Source organism: Zonotrichia leucophrys, chromosome 26, assembly GCF_028769735.1.
Source record: "Zonotrichia leucophrys gambelii isolate GWCS_2022_RI chromosome 26, RI_Zleu_2.0, whole genome shotgun sequence".
Lineage (NCBI taxonomy): Eukaryota > Metazoa > Chordata > Aves > Passeriformes > Passerellidae > Zonotrichia > Zonotrichia leucophrys.
The window spans coordinates 446,715-473,518 of NC_088195.1; the positions used below are offsets into that span (position 1 = coordinate 446,715).

A 26,804-nucleotide genomic window follows, 5' to 3' on the forward strand; every position below is an offset into this window, starting at 1 on the left:
CTCCTCAGAAGGAGGGAGAGGTGATTGCCCCCAGACCTGCTCAGCTGGAGATATTTTTAGAGGCATTTTTGATCCAGCACTGGATAAAAGAGGGTTTAGACTTGCAGGGGCTTAACTGCCCCCGGGACGCCAAAGGCACAAAATGTGCCAAAAATCAGAGGAAATCTGTGAACTGAATCCAGCAGCTTAGAGCTCAGCCACTGCTTGTCCTAAACCACAGCAGTGAGAAATCCGCTCTGTTTTCATTTATTGGAATGTGCTCTGTTTCCCTTATTGCCATCAGTCTCCTCTCCCAGGAGAAGCCCCAGGACAGGAGGAGCAGCCCCGAGTTCAGCCAGGGGAGGGCCAGGCTGGATTTCAGGAACAATTCCTTCAGGAAAGGGGCTGGCACAGGGCAGGGGTGGGGTCACCCTCCCTGGAGGGCTGGAAATGTGTGGATGTGACCTGGGGGCAGTGCTGGACACGGGGATGCTGCTGGCTGATGCCTGCCTGGGTCTCTGCAGCCTGAGCCAGCCAGGAGTGTGCAAAAAAAAACCCAAAAACCAGAGAAACTCTGGCAATAAACCCCAAAAACCAGAGAACCTCTCACAATAAACCCCAAAAACCAGAGAACAAACCTCTGGCAATAAACCCCAAAAACCAGAGAACCTCTGGCAATAAACCCCCAAAAACCAGAGAACCTCTGGCAATAAAACCCCCCAAAACCAGAGCACAAACCTCTGGCAATAAAAACCCCAAAACCCAAAGAACCTCTGGCAATAAACCCCCAAAACCAGAGCACAAACCTCTGGCACTAAACCCCCAAAAACCAGAGAACCTCTGGCAATAAAAAAGCCAAAATCCAGAGAACAAACCCCTGGCAATAAACCCCAAAAACCAGAGAACCTCTGGCAATAAACCCCAAAGCCAGAGAGCAGGGCAGGGCTGCTGAGGCTCCCAGAGGGAATTTCACACCCTGGCACGCATCCTGCAGGGGAAGGAGCAGAAAGCAGCTCCTGGCTGAGGTGACACCATCCATCACTGCAAACCTCGCCAGCCCCGCCTCAGTTCTGCTGAGAATGATAAAACTCTGCGAGGGAGAAGGGAATAACAGCGACTTCCAGGCAGGGCTATTTTTCTTCTTGATTTTCTTTCTATTTGAAAGAAAAATCCCGTTAAATCTGAGGTGGTTTTAATCAAATGCAGACAAAGGAAATTGAACTGTTCACAAACCAGCCTCTATTCTCCATTGGCCTTTGTTGCTTTCACTTCAAAAGTTTGTGGTGCAGGCCTGGCCCAGGGGAATTCTGCATTCCTTTCATCTCTTACCATCTGATGACAAATGGCATTTTTGGGATCACCTTGGAAGGGACAGAAGCAAATACTCAGGGAATATGAACACCTTGCATTGCATTTCACACCCAGGAAAGGGAAACGTGAACCAGCTCTGTGCCAAACCAACTGGAATTTTCTCATTTTCTCATTCTCTGGAGTGCAGTGAGTTCCCAATGTCATGTTTGGAGAAACCCTGGGGGAGGGACCTGCTCAGGGACAGAGATTTTGTCCCTCTGATCAACCCCAGAATGGCTGCAGAAACCTGACAAAGGACCCGGGCATTACGTGGCTTTTCTCTGCATAACAATCGCAATTCCTGTCTCTCTCTCTATTATTGATTCAGTGTTCAGCCCCCAGTGCATCTCCTGTCCCGTGCAATGCCCTGTTACAAACACTCCATTACAACTCACTCCCTTTCCTCCAGCCACTCCTTCAACTTCTTTGAAACCAATTCCAAGTTCAACTTCCCCAGAGCCTGAAGCTTTCAAAAGGCCAATTCTTAAAAAGCTAATTAGTTCCCCATAGGCTTTTTCCCTTTTTTTTTTTTTTTGGACTCAGTAAATATTTCTGAGATTGCTTTTTGTATAATCAGTGTTAGCAGCTCATTAAAATGCACAGTGTGTGGATCATTTGGAATGTGACATGGCTCAGCATGGACACTCAAGCTGCTTAAAAAGACAGAGAATAAAAAGATGAGGATGGAATGAAAGCAAAAAGGCAGCATTTCCTTTAAGCTGACACCACAGTTAAGGGTTTAAGACAGGGCAGGGAGCCTTCAGCCCTGCTATTAGGAGAACAGCCTAATTGCTCAATGCACTGCCTGCCCTCTCCTGCCTCTGTGTTCTCCAAAAAGTTCCTTTTACAGAGAGCTGAGATGCAGAAAAAAGGGTTCTCTGAGCAGGTAATTGTGTAAGGTTTTCACTCTGAGTAATATGAGGATTCTTCTTGAATTAATAATGAATGAAGTAATTTAAAAGGCCTTTAGTGTGTGCAGCCAGAAATAAATAATGCCTTAATCTGGGACATTTTATTTCCCATTAAAACAAACACTTTAAAAAGTGGGCATTACTGAGCAGGACTCGGTGCTCTCATGCCAGATGCCTGCATCAGATGGACAACAATGCTCAGGACTTGCTCCTTAGATTTCAAGCATGTTCTTGATGTTTGATGGCTGCGGAAAGCAGGGAGGCTGAGAGCATCACTTTGGGCCACAGGGGAAAATCAGCCCTCACTGAATGGGTAAAACAGAAATGAACCCCAAATCAGCCCTCACGGAATGGGTAAAACAGAAATGAACCCCATTGCCATCCCCTTCTCTGTGATATTCCTTCCCCTGCTCTGGTTAATGAATGGTAATAGGGAACACTTGATTAGGAGCCTTTCATCATTTTAGGACTAGGGGCTTTAGCTTTCTGACCTACTTTTCCTGCCAATGAAATTCCATTTTTAGCTTCCACTCAAGGTCTGAATGTTACCCAAATTCAGACCATCTGCTTTAACTGCCTACGGGCTGAGGAGCTGATCCAAGCCGGGAGGAATAAATGGAACCAATGTTAATATATGAAGTATTCTCCGCCCAGTGTGTATTAAATAACCTAGTTAGTTTGTTCCTGAGTCCTCACAAACATTCCCTTTCCTGCTGCTGTTGGAGGAGCATTCCTGCCACCAGTTGCTCCCAGGTCCCCTTTTCTGCCCAGCCTGGAACTGGCTCCAGGCTCAGCTCATCCCCTGATCTGGCCCTGTGAGGGTTGGTCCAGCCTGCCCAGGAAATCCATCAGGGAGTGATTCCTCCCTTCCTGATGCTCCCACTGCAGGAGAAACAGAACCTCCTTCTCCTCAGAGCAGGACAATTCTGAATTCACTCTGCCCTTTTATCACACAAAACCCAGTCAGAAATACGAATTTATAAACCAGAACAATACCAAAAAGGCAACTTCGCCTAGAAAATCCCTGCTAAGCAACTGCTGACCACAGCTTTGCTAAGGATGCAAGTGAATCCAAGCGCTGGAGATAAGCTGCTGGAGCTGATAAGCATCTCCAGCCCCATCCCTCCCTGCCTGGCCGAGGGCTGCAACTGCAGCACCGTTTCCAGAGCATCCATGAAAACATCACCGAGTGAGTGATGCCAGGGAAAAGGAAAACAGGAGTGTGAGAGGATGCCAGATCTCACAGCTGAATGCCCAGCTGGGGAAGTGCCCGGCTCCAAACAAGGCAGAAAATAAGGATATTTAATGTAAAAGAATCCTAGCATGAAATAGGCTCCGTGCTTCCCCTGCACGGCTGATTTGCTGCTCGAGGCTGGCGTTTGACAGCCCGTTTGCAGATTCTCCTGCCTCAGAGCCACCGAGCCTCTGCTCACAGCTCAGCCTTGCAGGGGCCCAGCCCAGCCCAGTCTGTGCTCCTGGGTCTGTAAAACACAGCTGGGCACCCCTGGGGACACCCCAGTGGGGAGGAGGGGGCTCTGGGCAGCCTGAGACAGTGGGGATGTGGAATAAATGGATTTTAGAAGGTCCCTTCCAGCCCAATGTGGCAGAGCAGCACAGGTGAGCTCTGGGGCTCCTTCCAGCAGGGTGGGTGAGCAGAGCTGAATTAAACCCTAAAGCAGAGACCCAGGAATTCCCTGCTCTAAACCAGGGATCCAGGCCCCAACCCTGCTCTAAAGCAGAGACCCAGGCCCCCTGCCCTGCCCAGCTGTGGGTTCCCTGCTCTAAACCAGCACAGGATGAGAGTTGGCTCCACAGTTTGGACCATGGGGGTGACACAGTCATTATTGCTCTGGGGCTCACAGCAGCATCAGCAGGGTTACCTGGGACCTGCGCCTGTGACATGGAGGGACAGGGCTGCCCATACAATATTTCAGTCTGGCAATGCCCCTGGACCCTTCCAGCTGAATTCTGGCCATTTCCCCTCCTCTGTGTGGGCCCCAACACTGCCCAGTGAATCCCTTGGAGCACAAAGAAGGCTCTCAGGCACCTGGAGAGCCACATGCTAATTCCTTGCTTCATTCCAGCTCTCCATGCAAGAGGCTTTCAGAATCACAGTCTATTGTACAGCACACAATGATATTGTTCTGTCCCTGCTGTCCTAAAGCAGACACTTCCAGGCTGGAGCAAAATCTTCTTCTGCCTCTCCTGTGCTGGGCACAAGGGGGAGAATGAAGCAGCTCCCCAAGAGCTGTGGGGCAGAAATGCTGCCCAGGGGAGAGCCTGGTGTGTGCCCCAGCCCCAGGGACTGCTCCAGCCTTGTCCAGCCTTAAATCCCATCCTGTCCTCCTTCCCCCAGGTGAGCCCTGCACTGAATCCAGCACTGGGAATGGCTCAGGTGTGATCCAGGTGGATTCCTGGCAGTGCTGGCAGCTCCTGTGGTGCTGTGCAGCTCCAGCACCCTCAGACCCTCTGCACGTTAATTATTAATCATTAATCATCACCCAGCTCCTCTATCAGCTGCTCTGATCAGATTATTGATCAACTGCTTAAAATGCACTTTCTCTAGAAGTTTTCTAGATGACAATTTGCCTTTTGCTAAATAAATCAAAGGTAAAGTTGTGTTCTCCCATTCCAGTCAGGGGAAAAGAAGTTTTGGGGTTGAAATGCCTAATTAGCAGTGACTGGAATCCAGCAGCTGAGTTTATTTGAGTTTATTGGCACTGTAGCTGCTATAAATATGCCACGGGGCCATTAGTGTCTTGTGGCAGCATCAGGACAGAAATAATCTCTCAGCAATGAATATTGCAGGAGCCGAGGGTGCCAACAGAGCAGCAGAACAACTGCAGCCCAGAGCCCTGGCAAAGTCAGGGGAGGCTCTCGGGCAGTGCCAGGGATGCACTTGGGGCTCTGGCTGCCTCTGGCCCTGAGAAACAAAGCTGAGACGTGCCCAGAGCCCAGGGCTGGCATTTGCACCTCAGGTCAGCTCTGTGGGGCACAGGACATGTCCCCAGGTGCCACCTCACACCCCAGGTCAGGTGTCCCCAGGTGTCCCAGAGCAGATCCCAGGAGGATCCTCCATGGAGAGCTGCAGTGTGCCCAGTGCCACCAGGGCCACCAGCCCAGCCCTGCAGAGCTCTCAGGGCTCCTCCTGTCACAGGAGGAACTTCTCCATCTGCCCACAAACCCTTCCTGCTGCCAGGGTTTGATCTTTGCTGCTGTTTTAAGCACTTCTCTCAAGTCCCCATAATGAGGTAACTCTCAGTCTGCGTGTAAGAACAAACCTCCCTGAGCCAGACTGAGAGCCAGACACTTATTATTGTACTCTCTGCAAATGCACAGAAGGGCTTTTTCTGCATGCTCCAGGTCACTGAGATCATGTTTGAGGCATATGATTAATTTCCAGCCTTATTGTGTTAAGGGCCAGCAGCAGAGGAGGGAGATTTTTTTGGAGCAGTGTTAAATGAGGCAGAAGAACTTGTCACTTAGCAGAGCTTTGAAATGATCTTTGCACAGAGCAGCAGATAAGAAGTTAATAGACGTGAAGAGGCATCTATTGATTTGAGGTGTTCTGAAGGGTTTTGGTGTGGGTGAAGGCAGGAGAAGGATTCTGTTTGGGATAAATAAACCTTGGCTGAAGCATTTAACATGCAAGGAGTCCTGCTCTTACTGAGCCCCCCATTCCAACAGGTTCTTGCACGGGGACAGGAGTGCAGCTGAGAAAAAAGCTGTTTTGAAATGTTTGTTTTTCCTCCTGGATGTAAATTATGCTTAGCTCAACTCTATTCCCCTCAAAGCTCTTTGTTGGTCATAGACTGACATCAAATGTAAAAATAAAGCCTCAATTTAAATAAATAATTTCTCCTTTCAACATTTGCTGCACCCAGCACCAGAACATCTCAAAGATACCCACAGAAATCCCTAAAACCATCTGACAGCAACCAGGGGCTTGTTTAGATTTCAATTTTCAGATTTTCTCCAGAGCAGAGGGGCTCCAGCCCTCAGAGCATCCCCGTGGCCTCCTCTGCACAGCTCCACTTCTCTCTGTGCAACACAAATCACAGCAGAAGATTGTTGGGTCCAACCCAGGGCAGAGCTTTGTGTGGATATTTTCCAGCTGGTCTCACGTCCCTGAGAATTCACCTTTTACTGAATGCAGACTTTGAACAAGCCCCAGATTGCTGCCTGTGCAGATGGCAGGGAAACTGCTGGGCTTTGGAATGGGAGTGTAAATCAGCTCTCATTTGCACCTGGGTGCCAGGGAATGGAAATCCACGAGCTGCTCCCCAGCAGGGGCAGAGTTTGGGGTTCATCTGCATGGGGAGGGGGGCACAGGGGAGCGAGGGTGTGAATTCCAACCCCAGCAGCTGCTGAGCAGCACAGGGGAGGCTGTCTGTGCTGGGCTGGGCTGGGCTGGGCTGCCAGGCAGGGCAGGAGGGTGTGCCAGGGGGGCAGCACCAGGGGCAGGGTGGCAGCTCCAGGGGCTGTCCCTGGCACGGGGCTCTGAGCTCCGGTGCCACCCTGGGAGCTGCCCAGGCCCTGGCAGGGCTCTGGCAGGGCTCTCAGGGTCTCGGGAAGGGTTCTCAGGGCTCTCAGGGTCTCAGGAGGCTCTCAGGGTCTCAGCAGGGCTCTCCCGTGTGTTTTGCCCGCAGCTACGGGGACATGGTGCCCAAGACCATCGCGGGGAAGATCTTTGGCTCCATCTGCTCGCTCAGCGGGGTGCTGGTGATCGCCCTGCCCGTGCCCGTCATCGTCTCCAACTTCAGCCGCATCTACCACCAGAACCAGCGCGCCGACAAGCGCCGGGCGCAGAAGGTGGGTGAGCCTGTCTGTCTGTCTGTCCATCTGTCTGTCCATCCTGGGGCCCACCAGAACCAGCGCACCCAACAAGGGGCCAGGCGCCAGAAGGTGGGTGAGCCTGTCTGTCCATCTGTCTGTCCATCCTGCACCACCAGAACCAGCGCGCCGACAAGCGCCGGGCGCAGAAGGTGGGTGAGCCTGTCTGTCTGTCTGTCCATCTGTCTGTCCGTACTGCACCACCAGAACCAGCGCGCCGACAAGCGCCGGGCGCAGAAGGTGGGTGAGCCTGTCTGTCTGTCTGTCTGTCCATCCTGCACCACCAGAACCAGCGCACCAACAAGCGCGGGCGCAGAAGGTGGGTGAGCCTGTCTGCAGCAAATGGATGGCTGTGTGCACAAACCCTTAAACCATCCCCAGGAGCTGTTTATCCTCCTGGCTGCTTCGCTCCTCTGTGGTTTCAAGCACACCCATCCAGGAACATGCACTTATCAGCACACAGACCCCTCAAAGCTGGGGCTGAACACTGGGAATACACAGAAGCCCCTGGAAATGTGAAGGGATTACTGAATATTCCAAATTCTGAACAGTTCTTGCCAGTGGAAGCTGCCTGAGTCACTGAGAGAGCATAACAGATTTACTATATCTCTATTTCAATCTGCTAAATTACACCACAGCCAGAATCAGGTTTTTACAACAACTGCAAACCAAAGGCCTGAGGTTCTTTTTCTCCCCATGGGATGCTGCCTGCCAGAAACGCGAGACTCAGGGGACCTGATGGAGAACAGTAGTAGAGAAAAGTGTTATTTGTGCTCCAGGCAAGCATCTGGGCCGTGCCTGCTTCTCCTTGCATCCCAGGGAGTGACAGCAGAGAGCTCAGAGACAAGACCTACAAAACCACAACGTTTGGCAGTCACAGCACACGAGGGGAGCAGCAGGGAGGTGCAGGAATGAGCTGCAGCCTCAGCACAGGGCAGCCCCTCTCTCCAGGAGCAAACCAAGCTCGGTTCCTCCAATTCAGCTTTTCCTTTGGCCTGTGATCCCTTGGTAACAGGGAAAAGTCCCAGCACCTTTGATGCCAGTGTGATTGATTGCAGCTTTTATAAAGCTTTGCTGTATTGACACACACAGTGTATAATTTCCCCCCATTTGAATTTCTAATTCCCTTGATATTGGTGGAATTTCTCAGTTAAGAAACTTTTCTCAAGTCAGAAGAGTGAGTAATTTTCACATGATCAGCACTGCATGAATACTAAAAAGCAGGAAAGGGAGAGAAGCACGTTAGTGACAGTGCCTCTGGAGCTGGTCAGGGTGTGCAGGGGGACACTGAGGATCTGCTTTGGTACCACACTTGTTCCAGCATCATCCCACACTGCACTGAATCCCACCTCCAGAAACAGTTAAAACTCTGCCCCCATCTCATTGAAGTTACAAAGAATTTTGCATGGCTTTTGCAAGAAGGTTTTTTGGGAAAATCTCTTTGCTCTCTCATTCCCTGAATACGAAGAACCCATCAGCAGCAGCTCCTTAGAGCAGAATTTGGGAGCACACCAGGAATTTAGTGGGTTTTGTTCTCTTTGAAGGGAGGAGCAGATCTTGGACATGTATCAGGATAAATGCTGTGAAAGTTCTGCTTAGTCTGAGAATCATGACTCTCATGATGTACAGGTAGATTTCAAGACAGGGCTATAGACATTATTAACTTTTATATGAACTCAGACCAAGATTTTCCAGTGACTAATAACCAAGGCAGAGATCCTTGAGCATCAGGGTGGCTGGATTGACATTCCCAGGGCTGCACCCCAAAACCCAGAGCCCAGCCCAGCCCCAACTTTGCCTCTCCACTGCTGAGGGGGCTCTGGTCTAGCAGGAAGAGGAATTTAAATAACGCCAATAAAGTACCAGGAGGTGGCTGTTACTCATCAGCATCTATTCTTCAACTAACTGAGGAGAAATGTTCCTTAAAAAGAAAAAACCCAGTAAAACACAAAACCCAGCTACCAGTGATCTAATCTCTTTAAAGATAAATTATTCTTCGCCAAACCTGTGCTGTGAGACAATTAATTACCAGGAGATCTGGCAAATCTTAATTCATTGTGCTGTGGTATCAAATTCTGTCCTCTGGCATGCAGCAAGGAGCAGGTCAGTGTGACTGGGAGATGGATTGATCACTTGTGACAAGGCTCATTTTGGTAAAACTGCTGTGTTTTTTTCCTTCCCCAACGACTTTTTTTCCCCCCTTTTTTTTTTTTGACTGATGTGCTAAGAATAGACATCCCTGACTTTGAAACGATGCTGTTCCTCAGTGAATGTCACAGCCTGGGATCTAACAGAGAATGTGACACTTAAAAGGCCTGACAATAGAATGACTTTGTAATTCAGATGGTGCTGGAGGAGCCCCTCTCTGTGCTCAGCTTGCAGGAGAAGGAGCTGGGTGGGGGCAACACCTCCCACCTGCCCACCCCGGCAAGGAGAGGCAGAGGCAGCTGCTGACAGCTCCGAGATGCTGCTCCTTTGGCAGCACGGCAACGAGAGCAGACCACGGTTTGCAGGAGGGGTGAGCAGCCTCTAGGCACAGATCATGGCCTGGGGAAGGGCTGAGCACAGGCCCAAGCACAGATCATGGTTTGAGAATGGGTGAGCACAGTCCCCAGACACAGCTGATGGCTTGAGAAGGGGTGAGCACAGTCCCAGGCACAGTTTGGAAGCTGCAGAAGGGATGAGCACAGTCCCAAGCACAGCTCAGTGTCCCCAGCACAGGGACAGGCAGGGCTGGGGGTGGCACAGGAGAGCCCCATGGTGAGAATTCAGCAGGGTTATTCTGGATCTCAGCCTGGGCAAAGCCAAGTTCAAAGGGCCCCTCTCACAAATGGGGAGCCCACAGCAGCAGGGAAATGGAAATGCTCAGATGCTGTGGGGGAAAGAAAAGCCCAGCCCTGCTTGAAGTGCATTTATCTGTAAGAGTCAGATTTGCTAAATGAGCCTTGCTGCTGGAATAGCTGATAATCCAGGGGATTGGCATGGCCTCAGTTCCACAGGGGCTGCCAACAGTCCCAGCCCTGGGTAATCACAGGGCTTGGTTTCAAGCCTGCAGTAAATGTGCTTGTGACGACTGCAGCCTCGCAGGGTGTTCAATTCATCTCATTTATTATCTGGTGCCCCTTGGCTCCCCGAGAACAAGCAGTGCACTGCACAAAGCCCTGAGACAGGTTCTCATTCCACCCTGGGGCTGTGAGCTTCCAGGAGAGAGCCAAGCACAGGCCGGGGCGAGGCAGGGACAGCCAGGACAGAACAGCTCTGTGGAGCCGCTCCCAACACGGAGCTGAAGCTGAGCAGTGCCAGGCTGGGGCAGAGCAGAGGGGATAAATGGGTGAGGCAGGTGAGGGACACCTTGTCTGGGGAGGGAGGGAAGGATCCACCACTGAGCAGCTCCAGAGGCAGGGAGGGATGCTGGGCATGGGGGAGAGGAGGGGATGGAGGGACAGAGGCTCTTCCATGGGGGAGAGGAAAGGGAATGGAGAGAGGTTCTTCCTTGGACATGGAGGGAGGCTCTCCCATCTCAGGCATTGCTGGCACACAGGCAGCTGAGGAGGAGTTAACTATGGAGATGCTTGCAAGGGGCTCCAGCCAAAAGGAAGGACGAGCAGGACACAAATGCCTGCTTGTTCCTCAGGAGGATGCAGGAACAGCCTGTTCCAGACCCTCGGGAGCTGCAGCAGGGCTCCGAGAGGGGAGTGGTGCTGGGAGAGGCTGAATCTGGGTTTGTGTCATCCCCTCACCGTGAGGAAGGCTGCCCACACAGCTGTCAATAACCAGGCCATTGTGATCATTGATTTGCTGCAGAGCAGGGGAGTCAGCTTTGAAATGTTCTGTTTCTCAGCTGACACCCTGAGTTTTGGAGGTGGGTTACTGAACTGAGAGCGTGGCCAGGAAGATGAGTGGGGCTGTCTAAGAGGGCTCAGCATCAGAACATGACTCAGTGCCAGCAGGGGATGGGGCTGGAACTTAGGGGGAGAGAGAAACAATAAGGTTAAAACTGGAGCTGGCTGACATTTCAGGAACATGTTTTTTCCAACCAGAACGAATCTGTGTGGAATATGTTTTTGTTGTTGTTGATATTTAACAGTCTTTGACAGGGGGAAAAAAAGCTTTTTTATAATTTTTTTAGAAGATTTTTCATTTTTGCTGGGCTAGGTTCCTCTTTCTCTGCTTGTCACATCCCTTAATAGAGTTCAGGGGAAAAAAACCCAAACACACAAATTAGCCAACCAGGAATCCTGCCTCTTTCCTTTCATATCATCGAGGAAAGCAAAATAACATTTTCCATCAGCTCAGCTATTCCAAATTCCCTGAGTCCCAAATTGTGTGAGACAAGGAGCTGTCTCCTCTGGGAGGAAGGGCTGAAATAAATCAGTGAGCTCCAGTTTATGGCTTCAGCTCCAAAGCAAGCCCATACATCCAAATATTGCAGGCTGCTGTCAGCAGTGGCCCAGTGCCCAGCTGGGATGCCTTGCACACGTACCCAGAAGCTGCTCCATGTTTACTTTCAGTACCCAGAGGCTGCTCCCCGTTTATTTTCAATATCCAGAAGCTGCTCCACATTTATTTGCAGTACCCAGAAGCTGCTCCCCATTAATTTTCAGTGTCCAGAGGCTGCTCCCCATTTATTTGCAGTACCCAGAGCTGCTTCCCCTTTATTTGCAGTGTCCAGAGCTGCTCCCCATTAATTTTCAGTGTCCAGAGCTGCTCCCCGTTTATTTTCAATATCCAGAAGCTGCTCCCCATTTATTTGCAGTACCCAGAGGCTGCTCCCCATTTATTTGCAGTACCCAGAAGCTGCTTCCCATTAATTTTCAGTGTCCAGAGGCTGCCAGCAGGGCCCTGTCCCACAGGTGAGGGCACCACCTGAGCCATTCCCCCCTCCCTGGGCTGCCACGGGCTCCACGCCGTTAATTAATTAATTAATTAGTGCTCATCCATCAGGGCCAGCACCTGGCGTGTGACACCAGATCAAACTCTGCTAATTCCTCCAGCCCTGAACACTTCAGAGCTATTAATTGGGGGTGTGAGCTGTGTGAAAGGTGCCATAAAAGGCAGCTCTGGAGACACAGATAGGGAAGGACAGACAGATAAATCACAGGCAGACAGCTGCTCATCACGCCTGGCTTGCACTGAGGCACTGAGCCTTGGTTTGGACTGATGCAGAACAGCAGCATCCCTATTCATCATGCAGAAAAACATTTCTTGTGATTTTTTTTTTAAGTAATAAGTTTCTAGACAAGTTCTGACACCCTGATTTACACCCCACACCAATTCCAGTTATTCCAAGTACAATTGGGCACCACTTTAACATCCTTGGAGCAATCCTGACCCAAGCTCTAAAAACCTGTTCCAGCACTCATACTATAAAAAACGCGTGTAGGAATTTCTTTTGTTCTATTTCAAGGAGGGAGAGAGGAGGTTTTGTCACTCAGCTGCTGCTTGGGAGCCTCAGCAGAGAGGAAGCTTTGAGGTGCAGCCAAGCTGCAGGAACTGTGTAAAATAAAATTCAACCAGGGGAAAACAGTCCCTAAATCAGCCCTGACCCAGATCAAGGTTGTGAGCCTGGCTGGGTGGGTGAACACACACACAACACAGGCTGGAAATCACAGGGAGCTTTAGATCTAAACAGAATAAAGGATTCCCAAAACAAATATCCCATAGGAGTGAGAGCCTCACTAAATCTGAGCCAGAGCTGGTTGAGCTCGAGGTGAGAATGCACAAAATGCACAAAAAGGAGTTTCCATCAGGAGGGGAGCAGCGCCCCAGGGCTGCCTGAGCCCCTGCCACCATTGCACAGTGTGACCCTCAGAAAGCTCCTGCTCACTCAGGGTATCTGTGCTGGGAGAGGCCCAGACCCATTAAACTCCAGATTCTGTGCATTGTTCCATAAATAGCCCGGACACGATGTTCCTCAGCGTTGGAAAAGATTAAACGATAAAGTTCATTGGAAATGATGTTCTGTTGCTTTAATGGTGCCAAGGGTAAGGTGGCATTAAAAGGAGAGGCACAGAGGAGGAGAGGGGGAGCTTTCATCTCTGGAAAGTAATGAAGAGGCCCAAAATAAGATCAAGGTCTGACTGCAAGTGCTTCTGTCAAATTGTATAGGAATATAATGAGTTCTGCACTACCTAATTTCCATATGCAGCTCTATGACATCTCCCCCAAAGCAAAAGTGACAGAATAGTTGAACTTGGCTCAAAAGCTGTTTAATGTAAAGGTTTGAGAGGAAGTGAAATCCAAATGTGCACACTCTGTTTCTTAGAGAAGTGAAAAGGAGAAGGAGAAGTTCCTCTTAGATCCTGTAGCAGTCTGAGCTCTGTTTAACTCTGCAATCTGCTCATCACCTTTCCACCTTCCAGAATCAAGTCCTTTCCGTCCAGGATTTAAATCCAAACCTCAAACAACCAACAGGTGCAGAAAAAAGCAAGAAAATAATACATATACCAGAAACAATATTTCATATTTCACCTTGAGAACAAAAACCAGATGCAAAGCACTCAACTGGTGACTTTGGAGAGCAGCTTCATCTCAGCCTTAAACACCCAGTACTGCTCACCTACTGCACCAATCACCAACAACATCCAAACTATTCATTATTGAGGAATTAGCATGAAAAACGTGGTTAATTACCTTATGTAGCTGCACTTTCTTCCAGAAAACCTCGTGGTGTGGTTTTAGCAGTAAAGGGAGATGGGACAGAGCCCCTCTCACGTGAGGAGAGGCTGAGCAGGGACTGTGGCCTCACAGGGACAGCTCTGAGGGAGCTGATTATTGTGTGAGCACCCTCAGGTGTGCAGGGTCTGAAGAGACCCAAAACACCTGGACAAACCCACCTGAACTTGGGTGGGGACCTCGTTAATTTATAAATACCTTCAGGTGTGCAGGTTTGGCGAGACCCAAAACACCTGACATGGGTGGAGATCTCATTAATATTTAAATACCTTCAGGTGTGCAGGGTTTGGAGATCTCATTAATGGATAAATACCTTCAGGTGTGCAGGTCTGGAGAGACCAAAAACCACCTGGACATGGGTGGAGACCTCGTTAATGGCTAAATACCCTCAGGTGTGCAGGGTTTGGAGATCTCATTAATGTATAAATACCTTCAGGTGTGCAGGTTTGGAGAGACCCAAAACACCTGGACATGGGTGGAGATCTCATTAATATTTAAATACCTTCAGGTGTGCAGGGTTTGGAGATCTCATTAATGTATAAATACCTTCAGGTGTGCAGGTTTGGAGAGACTCAAAACACCTGGACATGGGTGGAGACCTCGTTAATGGCTAAATACCCTCAGGTGTGCAGGGTTTGGAGCCCTTGTTAATGGCTAAATACCTTCAGGTGTGCAGGGTTTGGTGAGACCCAAAACACCTGGACATGGGTGGAGATCTCATTAATATTTAAATACCTTCAGGTGTGCAGGGTTTGGAGCCCTGCTGTAATCTCATAAATAACCTTCAGGTGTGCAGGGTTTGGGAACCAAAACACCTGGACATGGGTGGAGACTCGTTAATGATTAAATACCCTCAGGTGTGCAGGGTGTGGAGCCCTTGTTAATGGCTAAATACCCGCAGGTGTGCAGGGGTTAGGAGCCCTCTAATGCTAAATACCCTATGGTGTGCAGGGTTTGGAGACCTCATTAATGTATAAATACCCTCAGGTGTGCAGAGTTTGAAGCCCTTTTTAACGGATAAATACCCTCAGGTGTGCAGGGTTAGGAGCCCTTGTTAATGGCTAAATACCCGCAGGTGTGCAGGGTTTGAGCCCTTGTTAATGGCTAAATACCCTCAGGTGTGCAGGGTTTGGAGGAACCCAAACCCACCTGGACACGGGTGGAGGTGGCTCTGCACAGCCAGACCAGGTGAGCTCTGATTTGAGTCCAGAGGTGCTTTCCAGCCCCATCCTGAGAGTGATGATGCCAAAACAGCTGCAGGGCTCCTGCTCCAGGTCCTGCACTCCCTGCCTGCTCAAGGACAGGAGATCTGGAAAGCTGAAGTTGTCTGGCTAATGTGGAATCATGTCATGGCTTGTAGCTTAATAGTTTTTTATCCCACATAAATCAAGAGTGAGCGTTATCTCCATAAGAACTGGATGAAAATCATTAATAAATAATAATTAGCTGTTTCCTGAGCCTGCCATCTGGTAAGCATTTCTCCCAGCCAGCAGCTCCTGCTCCCTGCACTTCTCCAAACAGCAACAGGATGAGCTCAGGCTCTTCCCTCTCCTGTGCCAGTGCAGAGCCCCAGGATGCTGCAGCTCCCCACCTGTGCAGCCTTCACTGCCCTCGTGCTGATCCTGAGCCCCAATTCCTGAAAACCAGCAGAGCCCACAAGTTCCTGAGCCCTGCCTTCCACCCTGCTCTGAGAAACACGTGGGCTCCCAGATAACCAAATTAATCATTCTAACCTGTAAGTGGCTGTCATTAGTATTATTATTTTCATCATATAAATTATCTTCCAGATTAGGTCATATGCATTTTGAGATCCTGTGGTTTCCTAGCAACTCCTCTCCCATCTCCATGCAGACACAGTGTGCCGTTTGCTTTTCCTTTTTTAGCCTCCTGTGCAGGGGTTATTTCAGTAACTGTGAGCTCAGGCCCGGCCCTGGTGACCTTTAGTCTGTCACTTTTGGGGGAAAGATGCAAAGACAGCCATCTCCATCAAAAATGATGTTTGCAGCAGGGAACCACAGGCCTCCATCCTCTGTGCCCAGGGCAGGAGCTCTGCAGGACAGGGATGACAAAAACCTGCCCACATGTGGTAGGAACTGGCAGAATTTGGAAGATTTTAAACCCCTCTGTACCGTCAGAGCCCACAGAGACACAGGACAGGTACCCAAAGCCAGGCAGAGCTTGTGACACCCAGCAGAGACACCCACAGAAAATTCACATTTGCACATTCACAGAAAAACCTGAGCTCTTGTTTCAAAGTTGTTTCTAGTCCAATGGAGAAAACTGTCTGGAGGGCCAAACCAATTTTAGGCACCAATTTTAATTAACTTCTCTAGCTGAGTTAATCAAGATATCTACCAAATTTAATCACGATGGGGACCAAGCTGGGCGCTGAGACGATCCCAGCCCATCCTTTGTGCAGGAGAGCAGGATTAACTTCTGTCCTGCCCCACTGACATTTTTTAAAATAACAACGTCTGCTCCAAACTACAAAAGCTGTGGGGCTTAATTATTTAGATAGCAAGTGGCCCTGTTTCAAAAGGAAAAGGGAGCAGACCTCAGAACCCTCTGCACTCCACATGGAGTACAGCTATTAATATTTGATCCCCTGCTAGCCTGGAGGCAAAGGGAATAATGTTCATTACAACAGCCTGAGACTGAATCCACGTTAACAACTGACTGAACTGGAGATGAGGATGAACCTTCCTGTTACAGGTGAGGTGAGTGGGTATTGGCAATTCCTCCAGCAAAGGAGCTGATGTTTTATCAGGCACAGAGAGAAATGGGAACTTTCATTGGTGACCATCACAACACCCTGGAAAAACCAGAACTGCACCTAAAATCCACTCCTGATCAGGGGAGAGAGATCCCTGTGGAATGTAAGGAACACACACAAAAAGGCACATGCTTGTGTTTAGAAGGAACCATTTAATGGCAATGTAATGATCAGGAACAGAGGGACAATGCCATGGAAATGGAAATATTGCTCAGTGCTTTACCCCAGCTCTCTCCCACTGCCCCCATCCCACAGCAGCAGCCCCATGGATCCTGTGCCAGGTCACAGCCTAAGGCCAGTCCTTTCAGGGCCTGGGGCAGCCCAGCAGCTTGGGAAAGGCTCACAAAAAGGGAAGATCCAGTTTATTTCTCATTGTGCTCTCAGTCTGTGCCTTGCCCCTGTCCCAGGCAGCCCAGCACAGAGATCTCACTGATCTCACACTGAGCAGGAGGCTCAACACTGAAATGGGACAAGGAAATCTAGGTGAGGTATAGAAAACAAAGCCAATTTCAGGTGTCCCCGTTTTGGGGGGTCAAAAGAAGACCTATTTCTCAGCCTGGTCACAGTCTGTGTCACCCAGTTAAAGCTGCCAACTTTACCCACGGGTGTCTCTGCCTGAGGAATTGTCTGCAGGGGCACCGCAGGGGCGTGAGGTTAAACAAATACTGCAGATATTCCCAGCACTGAGGGCCAGAGTGGCTCACGCCTGGACAGGACAGAGCTCTGAAATGGCTCCACTCTCGGGACCCACTGCAGATTTTTGCCTCCTGCTTTCCTCTTCCTACAGCGTTTACCCATTAGCACCTCTAATTAGAGGGGAAAATCACGAGCTCCATGTTATTTAAGGGATTATGCAGCATTTTAAACTACAGCACAATGTAATTATTTTTTAATAGCTGCAGCTATTTAATGTATTTACTTTTAATGGCGTTTGAGTCATAAATTAACAGTAGAAAAGAAAAAAGGCAAATCACTCGACAGAGAAGCAGGCAGCAATTGAAAAGAAAAATGAAAATGCTAAAAGGAATTATCAAAAAGGAAGAGGTGAGGTCTGGTTTTTCTTGTTGGCATTATTCTGGAGTGCTTTTATCACCTGCGCTGTCCCCCTGGAGGTGTGTATTTTTGGACAGTTATTTTATCAGATGCCACAGCTGATGGAGCAGCAGTGCCACTGCAGGGCCCTGTGTCCCTGTGCTGCTGCAGCCCGAGCAGAGCAGGGGACAAGGACAGGGCTGGGACACAGAGAGGGGTTTGGAGGGACCAGGATGGGGGGAAGGCGAGAATGGAGGCACCTCACGTGCAGAGCACGGGCAAAGCCCCAACCCCAGCGTGCCCCAGCCCTAAGGCCACTGACCCTACAGTCCCTAACCCCATGTCCCCGTCCCTAGCGCCCCAATCTCTGCCCTGTGTCACAATCTCTGTCCCCAACGCCCCAATCTCTGCCCTGTGTCACAATCTGTGTCCCCGTCCCTAACGCCCCAATCTGTGCCCTGTGTCCCCACAGAAGGCGCGCCTGGCGCGGATCCGCGTGGCCAAGACGGGCAGCTCCAACGCCTACCTGCACAGCAAGCGCAACGGGCTGCTCAACGAGGCCCTCGAGCTCCCGGTGAGTGACCAGACCCCGGTCCTGCCCCTGTCCCTGCCCCTGACCCTGCCCCTGCCCCTCCCTGGCTCCCAGCTCCCCCTTGTCCCCAGCCTGGCACTTGGGGTCCCCCATGGGGTCACACTTGGGATCACACACACAGGGTCACACACACAGGGACACACTCGGGAGTCACAGATGGGGTCACACAGGGTCCCACTCACAGGGGGTCACACACACAGGGTCACACTCAGTGTCCCACTCAGGGTGCAGGCACATCTGGAGCCCAGCTGCTGCACCACAGGGCAGAAAAGGCTCCCCGAGCTCCTGGCTGAGCTGGGGCAGGAGCTGGGATGGGAGATGGGACAGGAGCTGCCCTGCAGGCAGAGCAGTTCTTTCTCAGCTCCCTCTGCGGTGTGAGGCTCCCTCAGCCAGAGCTGCTGGGGCTGGGCTGGGTCACAGTGCCCTCACCAGAAACACCCTCTGCCCTCACTAGAAACCCCCATGCCCTCACCAGAAACCCCTCTGCCCTCACTAGAAACCCCCCTGCCCTCACTATAAACCCCCTGCCCTCCGTGTACCCCTCAGCAGGCTGCTGTGCCCTCTCTGCCCATCCCCAGCCAGACAGGGAGATGTTCCCTGGCTCCTGGCTCAGGCTGCCTGTGCTGGGTTTATTTTTAAAGGCCTCCAGAGGCCTCTGGCTGCTCAGGAAAGTTTTTAAGTGCTCAGATTGCTCAGCAGAAGCAGCAGACACGAGAGGAGGTGATTACATTAAGCCTGATCAACACCAGAGCAGGTATTAGCACATTTCATGGATTCCATTTCCAATAAATCAGCCTGTCGTGCACGTGGGGAGCAAAGACACAGAAATGAAGGATGACTGAGCCCCAGAGCCAGCCAGGACTCATCTGTGCAGCCTCACTTGGGATCCAATCCTCAATTTCCCTCTCCCTGGGACGCAGCCCTGCTTTGGGAGGAGCAGCAGGGCTGGCACAGGAGCAGGATGAGCTCCCTGAGGAGCTGGGGGTCCCAGGGGTCCCCAGCCCGGAGCCCCAGCAGAGGGAATGGCAAAGGAGGGAAAGGATCCATCCAAGGACAGCATCAGGAAGGAGATCAGCTCCCAGAGGCTCGTGCTCCACAAACGTGGGGATTTGTGGCATTTGCCATCCAGACACCAAGTGCTCAGACTGTTTTCTTCTCGTTTAGAGGGTTTTTTTAGTGGGCTTTATGTCAGAAGTGCTCGAGGGATGGTGAGATCCTTCCCATGGAAGCAGCCTACATATCCTCTTAGCACTAATCTCCTTGTAGAGCTGAAATTCCCTTTTAGCTGCAGTGCCAGGAGGTGAGTGCCCAGGAACAGCAGGCTGGCAGCTCTGGGGCCGTTCTCAAGCCCCAGATGAGGCTGGGCAGGGCCAGTCCAGCTCACCAGGGCCCACTGGTGAGCACTAACATTGAGGTAAAAAGGAAGAATTTTGGGTGTCAGAGCTGACACCACAGCGTGCTGCAGCTTCCCTGAATGCCTTCCAAGAGCAAACCGAATGGTGGCTGGCACCAAAGCCTTGCCAACCTGGCATCCCTGCTCAGGGAGCTCAGCTCTCTTCACTGCAGCCAAGCTCCTGTGCTGCAGACCCAGATTCTGTTTGCCTGCTCAGCCCAGGGTGCAGGGCCCAGCTTGAGGATCCCTTCCCTCAGCCCTGCTCCCAAAACCCCAAATGCCTGCGAGCTGGCCCAGCCCTGGCCAGCAGCTCTGCACATCTGGGGCCATTTCCCACCCGGGCTGCCCTGGGGCTCCTGCTCAGGGGAGGATGAGGAGGGAGAGGTGGCAGAGGGGACATTCTCTGAGCCTCAGCCACCTCCTGGCACTGCCGCCCCCGAGCCTGCTGGGGGAGATGGAACAGGAAAGCCTTATCAATACGATTGCCTGGCAAAAGATTCTGAGAATATGGAAACTGTAAGTGAAATTGAAATGAAAGCAAGCTTTGAGATCCCTCAGTTACTGAACAACTGGAAAACAATGGTGTGGCTGCTGAAGGTGATCCCCTTTTGATGGAACAACACCCTCTGCTTGCAGACAGGCCCAAGGCTCAGAGCAGACCCTACAGCTTGGCAGAAGGGCCCAAAGAGGAGTTTTTAGGGTTTAAAATGTAACACAGTGTGGTAATGTAATGATTCTTATAGGCTGTATGGAAATGCTGTAGGATTTGTGTATTGTACCAGATTGGTTAGTGAGAATCAGAATATTCAACACAGAAGATTTATGATATTGTAACGGGAACCTTACTCTCTTACCCTTTTACTCTCTTACCCTCTCATCCCCTCTACCCCTCTCTTCTCTCAGGCCTGCTCTCTTGGCTTTCAGACCCCATTTTGATTTCCTCTCAGGCAAATCCTCATATAAAGGCAGTGTTTGCAGTATGTGCTCTTCCTCCCTCTGCTCCCAGTGCTTTAGTGCAGCATCATCTCAGCTCTAGGGCTCCCGAGGAGCTCCCTGGGGAACGTTCCAGGCCAGGCTCCAGCGCAGTCAGACATCCCAGCAGGAGCCAGCAGGGCCTGCTGGAGCTGTTACCTCATCAAGAGCATTGGTAATAAGAAAAATGGAACTGATTTTTTTTTTTTTTTTAGGCCACTTCTAAAAATACATCTGGGAATGTTCATCTTCCAAAACAACAGCCACAAAAAATCCATAACCTGCCTAAGCTGCGTTCCCAGAGGAGTCTGTTACTTCTGTGCTCAGGAAGGCAGATTCCTCAGTGTGCCACTCCAGCTGTGCTCTGGCTCTGGCACACTCAGTTATTCCTGCACCTGGGGACCACAGCACCAGCTGGGAGTGGCACCCGGAGCAGGGCAGCAGTGGGCACAGCATTGAGCAGTATTGATCAGTATTGAACAGTATTGAACAGTATTGATCAGTATTGAACAGTATTGAACAGTATTGATCAGTATTGAACAGTATTGAGCAGTATTGAACAGTATTTACAATATCTCACGGTATTTCACAGTGTTTAATGCTGGGCTGTGTTTAACTGCAATGCTTCCACCAGGGCTGAACTGGATCCCCTCGAGGGCCACAAGCAATGTCCTGGCAGGATGTTCTGCCCCGTTTCCTCTCCTGAGCAGCAATTCAAGCCATGCACATTGATATTTCCTCTCAGATTTAGGCACTGCAGACACCTCACACCCCCTGCCTGTGCTTTGTGCACCTCTTTCCCTTTGCGGACAAGGGAAATCATCAATAAAACCCTGAGCAATCCTGGGAGCCGGCAGCACTGGAATCCTCCTCACCCCCGTGCCAGCCCCCGCTGGCTCCGGTTGTTCTCCTGGATTTTCACCTGTTGGGGTTTTGTTCCCTCCTCTTTCCGCGGCTGCTCAGGGATCCACCGAGGAGGAGCAGCACATGACGAAAGGCACCTCCTTAATCGAGAGCCAACACCACCATCTGCTGCACTGCCTGGAAAAAACAACGGTGAGTGCCGGCAAGGGCACAGCCCTGCGGGGCTGGGGGGGCTCTGAGGGACCCCTGGAACACCCCCGGGGCTGGGATCCATCCTGGGCACCCCTGGCACATCCACTGGTACATCCCCCTGGGGCTGGTACCCATCCTGGGCTCCCTTGGCACATCCCTGTGGGGCTGGGACCCACCCTGGGGACCCCAGAACATCCCTGTGGGGCTGGGATCCACCTTGGGCACCCCTGGAATATCCCCTGGGGCTGGGATCCATCCTGGGCACCCCTGGAATATCCACTGTACATCCCCTGGGCTGGTACCCATCCTGGGCTCCTTGGCACATCCCTGTGGGGCTGGGACCCACCCTGGGCACCTCAGAACATCCCTGTGAGGCTGGTACCCACCCTGGGCTCCCCTGGAATATCCCCTGGGGCTGGGATCCATCCTGGGCACCCCTGGCACATCCCTGTGGGGCTGGCACCCACCCTGAGCTCCCCAGAACAGTCTGCAGTGGGTGAAAGGCGCTTTTACCTCATTGTCTGTGCAATGAGAGCAGGAATTCCTGTGCAGAGGGACAGAGGTGGGATGGGATCACCTGCTGCCCTCAGTCCCTCCCTGCACAGAGCCAGCAGCAGCTTCCCAGCCTCTGGGCACACATGAATGTCAGCCAGGGCTCAGGGAGATGTCAGAATGAGAAATTTCATTTTTTCACTGCTCCTGAGAGACCCCAGGTGCATTTCCACATATCCCACACCCCTCAGAGGGGCTGAGCAGCACCAGGGCAGCTCTGCAGCCTGGGAGGAAGGTGATGCTGGGACCCCCAGGCACAGCCTGGTGCCCCTGCCCAGGGCTGGGAAAATGAACATTTAGCCCTGGGATGGCCCAGAGAGGGTGAGCCTGTCCCAGGGTGTAGAGGCTGCACACAGCTCTGCTCATCTCTGGTTAAGGGCAGCTGATTTATCCTGGGAAAATGAACATTTAGCCCTGGGATGGCCCAGAGAGGACGAGCCTGTCCCAGGGTGTAGAGGCTGCACACAGCTCTGCTCATCTCTGGCTGCAGCTGATTTATCCCACAGCCAGTTTTACAGCATGATTGCTCTGTTTGCATCCTGCAAGGTGTTGGGAGTGAGTTTTATTTTGCATTAATGACTAATTGTGTGTGCAGAAGTCTTTGGGAACATTTCAGATATTTGTTTGATACAGATGTTTTGCTTCCAGGTTTATAGAAAAGGTTCTGCAGTAAAGGAACACATTATCTACAGCATGATTCATTCTAGGGAGAATGGAGAGAGGTTAACACTTGAAATATTCATGCCTTTTCCTATCTGCATCCATCACCAAGTGTGCTTTTGATTTCTGACTCGCAAGGGTTTCTTTTAGACAAATCACCTTCACTTCCATAGTTTGGCTGGTGCTGGAAAAGCAGCACTTGGGCCTCAGAGAGACACGGGAGGAACCTGAGGAATAATTACAGGAGCTCTGAGGGTCCCAGGGCAAGGGCAGGAACTGATTCCTCCTGTGTCAATGGCTCCTGAATCTGTTTTACACAACTCATGCTTTATTTCAATGTTACATTACCAGCAGATATTTCACAACCTGACTCTTCAGTTTCAAACTCTCTGCCCAAACCCGTCAGAGCTGTGCCCACATTTCACAGCCCCACTTTGAGCAGAGGGGCTGCAGCAGAAGGAGCTGAAATTCTGGCCTGTGCAGGGGCAGGTCAGCATCACTGAAGGAACCAAAATGTGCCCCAATTAGTGCTGTGGTGCCCTAATTAGTGGGTGTGGTACCACAACAGACATAATAGACAATGAGTGGCAGGGACTGAAAATGTTCCAAAATTTCAGCAAACAATGGCAATAACAGTGATGCTTGAATTTGGATTAAAACTCAGAAGGAGAATCTGCACCAAGGGGTTTTCCCTCATGCTTTCCAGCCAGTTATTGCCATGGTGCAGCACCAAATCAGAGAGCAGGTTTGGATCCTGCTCTGGAATTATCAGGCCAGAAGGTTCAATGGGTTTGTGTGCAGATCCTGTACTCCGCAAAATGTATTAAAACACTGTGCAACAGGAAATTTGAATTGCAGTAAAAGCATTTTTAAACACTGAAGAGTCATTTTGTGAGCGAGTCGCAGGAATGGAATGAGGAATGTACCATGGTTGCAAGCTTGTTTCAATGGGCAATTCACCCTTCTGAAGGCAGGCGGAGGATGCTCAGAGTCCATTATTTATTGGCCTGGTGTCTGGGCTGCTGCTGGCACACACTTCCAGCTGAGTGGCTGTGAATGGCCCCAGATCTGCTGTGTCAGATGACAAAGTGACCCTGGAGTGCTTGGAGCTGCCACCACAGAGATTACTCTGTCATATTCCCACAGCAGACCGAGCTGGTTCAAACAAAGGGAGGTTTTTCTCTCCCATTCCAGCTCTGGACATTCACATGCTGTGTTTTCTCCGAGTGCTGAGTGCCCTGAGCCCAGCCCTTCAACCCAAACCCTTCTTCTGTGCTTTCACAGAGCTTGATCAAACCCCACTGGTGACACAACAGCAAAGCAATCCCAGTCTGTGCTCTGTGCATCACAGCTGGAACCTTGTTTGCCTTTGGCTCCCAAAGGACCACAGCAATAAAGCTGCTCTGGTTCTGCTCTGTTCCCATCGACAGAGCCCTCAAAAGCTGAATTGGCAGAAGGGTTCTGGTTGAGGGGCCTGAGAGGAGGTTCTGTTGCCCATTCAAACCTGAGCAGGAATGCTGAGGCCAGAGATGCAGTGCTGGGACTGAACTTGTGGATGCTGGAATGGACAATGAACTGTGTTTCTATCTTCTGTTGGCATGTTGTCCCGTAGGGATTGTCCTATCTTGTGGATGATCCCCTGTTATCTGTACGAACTTCCACCATCAAGGTATTTACTCTGTTTTCTCTGTGGTCTCTGTGACGTGTCTGGACGGTGTTTGCTTCCTTCTCCTCGTGCTCCTGTCCTGGGGGTTTGTGCACGTGCCTCCCTTTGGCTTTCCCGTGCTCCTGTTCCCTGTGGGATTGTGCCTTGTCCCAGTGGGATCTGGTGGCTGCCCTCAGCATGGCTGCTTTTGTCTCCCATCGTTTCTGCAGCCGACAGGGACTGGACGAGGTCTGTTCCCTCCACCGGGGTGCTCTCAGCCACACATGGCAGTTCTTTCTTTCAGGATTTCTGGTTCCTTACCTCAAAAGCTCTTTACAGATTCAGCTTCCTGAATTTCCTTCCGTCCCTTCACTGCAGTGTTTATTGCCCCCAGCTCATGCACTGCAGGGATTCTTTGAGCCCACCAGCCAATGCCAGGTGACCATCCAAATAAAATACAGACCTGCCCCCAGGCATGAAGAAGAGGAGCATGAGCTCCTTTTGGCTTTCATAACCACATGGCACTCCAGACTTTTTGAGGCCGTTCTGGAATGCAGCGAAAGATGAAGAGAAATCGAAACCCCAGGGAGGCTGTGTGAGCAGTGATGGCCTCACGCCCTTCTCACTGCCACAGCTCCTCTCATTCATTTCCCTGCTGACAGAGAGGGCAGGGCAGGGCAGGGCAGGGCAGATCCTCTCCTTGGGGAGTGCCCAGCGCAGCCTGGCAGGAGTGCCCTGCCCAGCGCAGCCTGGCAGGAGTGCCCTGCCCCGTGCCCTGCCCGGCGCAGCCCCGGCTGCACCTTGAGCATCTCCCTGAGCAGGGCAGGGCCGCCACCCGTCAGTGACAGCTCCGCTCTCCCCGCAGAACCACGAGTTCATCGACGAGCAGCTGTTCGAGCAGAACTGCATGGAGAGCTCCCTGCAGAACTACCCCTCGTCCCGCAGCCCGTCCGTGTCCAGCCAGGCGGGGCTGGGCGCGTCCTGCTGCTCGCGGCGGCACAAGCGGAGCGCGGCGCTGCCCAACTGCAGCGTGCCCGCCACCCGGCTGCGGAGCATGCAGGAGCTGAGCACCATCCACATCCCGGGCAGCGAGCAGCCCTCCCTCACCGCCAGGTACCGGGCATGGCCGGGGCGTGCCCAGGGTGGGGATGGCAGGGTGGCAGGGCTGTGCCCAGCTGTGCCCGGCTGCGGAGCGTGCAGGAGCTGAGCACCATCCACATCCCGGGCAGCGAGCAGCCCTCCCTCACCGCCAGGTATGGAACTGTGCCCAGGGTGTGCCCAGAGTGGGGCTGGCAGGGCTGGCAGGACTTTGCCCAGCTGTGCCCAGCTGTGGAGCTGGAAAGACCATGTCCAGCTGTGCCAGCTGTGCCCAGCTGCAGGGCTAGCAGGGCTGACAGGCTGTACCCAGCTGTACCCAGCTGCAGGGCTGGCAGGACTTTACCCAGCTGTGCCCAGCTGTGCCCAGCTGCAGGGCTAGCAGGGCTGACAGGCCGTACCCAGCTATACGCAGCTGTGCCCAGCTGCAGGGCTGGCAGGGCTGACAGGCCGTACCCAGCTGTGCCCAGCTGTGCCCAGCTGCAGGGCTGGCAGGACATTACCCAGCTGTGCCAGCTGTGCCCAGCCGCGGGGCTGGCAGGACATTACCCAGCTGTGCCAGCTGTGCCCAGCTGCGGGGCTGTTCTCCAGCCAGGGCAGGGGCTGGGGGCAGCCTGTTTGTCTCCCCCCAGTGATGACCCAAGGGAGTTGGCTCCTGGCTGTCCGGGCAAGGAAGGAGCAGGTGAAAGCTGTCCCAGGCCCCAGGGCAGCCTGGAGGGTGGGTGGCAGCCAAGGTTCTGCCCCCAGAGGGTGGCAGGCACAGAACAGGCTCCCCAGGGAATGGGCACATGGCAAAACCATCGGGCCAGCATCATCTTGGAGGGCTGAGGTGGTCCCGAGGGACACTCCACTGATTTCCATTGTCCAAAACCCTAAATTGCCACTCCAAGCATCACTGGGAAGCAAATAGGAGGAATTTCACAATGGTGCCTCAGTAGCTGTGACCTAAAAAGCCATAAAGCACACAGGTGAAGTGGCCCTTAAAAGAAAATTATTAAAAATTCATTTTATACATAAATTGCTGAAGAAGAATCATTTATTCACCATATAATTCCTGCAAATATTAAATTACTTTCTAAATCCCCCTCAGCCCATTAAGTTTTTTGTGCACCAGGGCTGGTTTTGAATGTCCCATTCCTCTTCTCCCCACTCCTATCAAAGGGACATACAAACCCAAACAAAGCTGCCTTCAAGGCAGCAAGTGATTACTTGGTGCCAGGAGGGCATTTCAGAGCATGAATTATGAATGAGTAAGCACAAAACAAGCCTCCAGCTATTCCAGTTTC

At 51.6% G+C, this 26,804-nt stretch overlaps 1 protein-coding gene across 3 annotated transcripts in view; it reads left to right on the forward strand.

The window, feature by feature from the left end:
• Nucleotides 1–26,804, forward strand: part of KCND3 (potassium voltage-gated channel subfamily D member 3) — an 88,448-nt gene that overhangs the window by 54,942 nt on the left and 6,702 nt on the right. For 2 of the 3 annotated variants that reach the window (XM_064733192.1, XM_064733193.1), the window contains exons 3-7: nucleotides 6,890–7,052; nucleotides 18,026–18,127; nucleotides 21,474–21,566; nucleotides 24,391–24,447; nucleotides 25,289–25,536. In XM_064733192.1, coding sequence (XP_064589262.1) covers nucleotides 6,890–7,052; nucleotides 18,026–18,127; nucleotides 21,474–21,566; nucleotides 24,391–24,447; nucleotides 25,289–25,536 — 663 coding nt within the window. The remainder of the gene's footprint in view (nucleotides 1–6,889; nucleotides 7,053–18,025; nucleotides 18,128–21,473; nucleotides 21,567–24,390; nucleotides 24,448–25,288; nucleotides 25,537–26,804) is intronic. The other variant, XM_064733194.1, reaches the window with a different exon arrangement.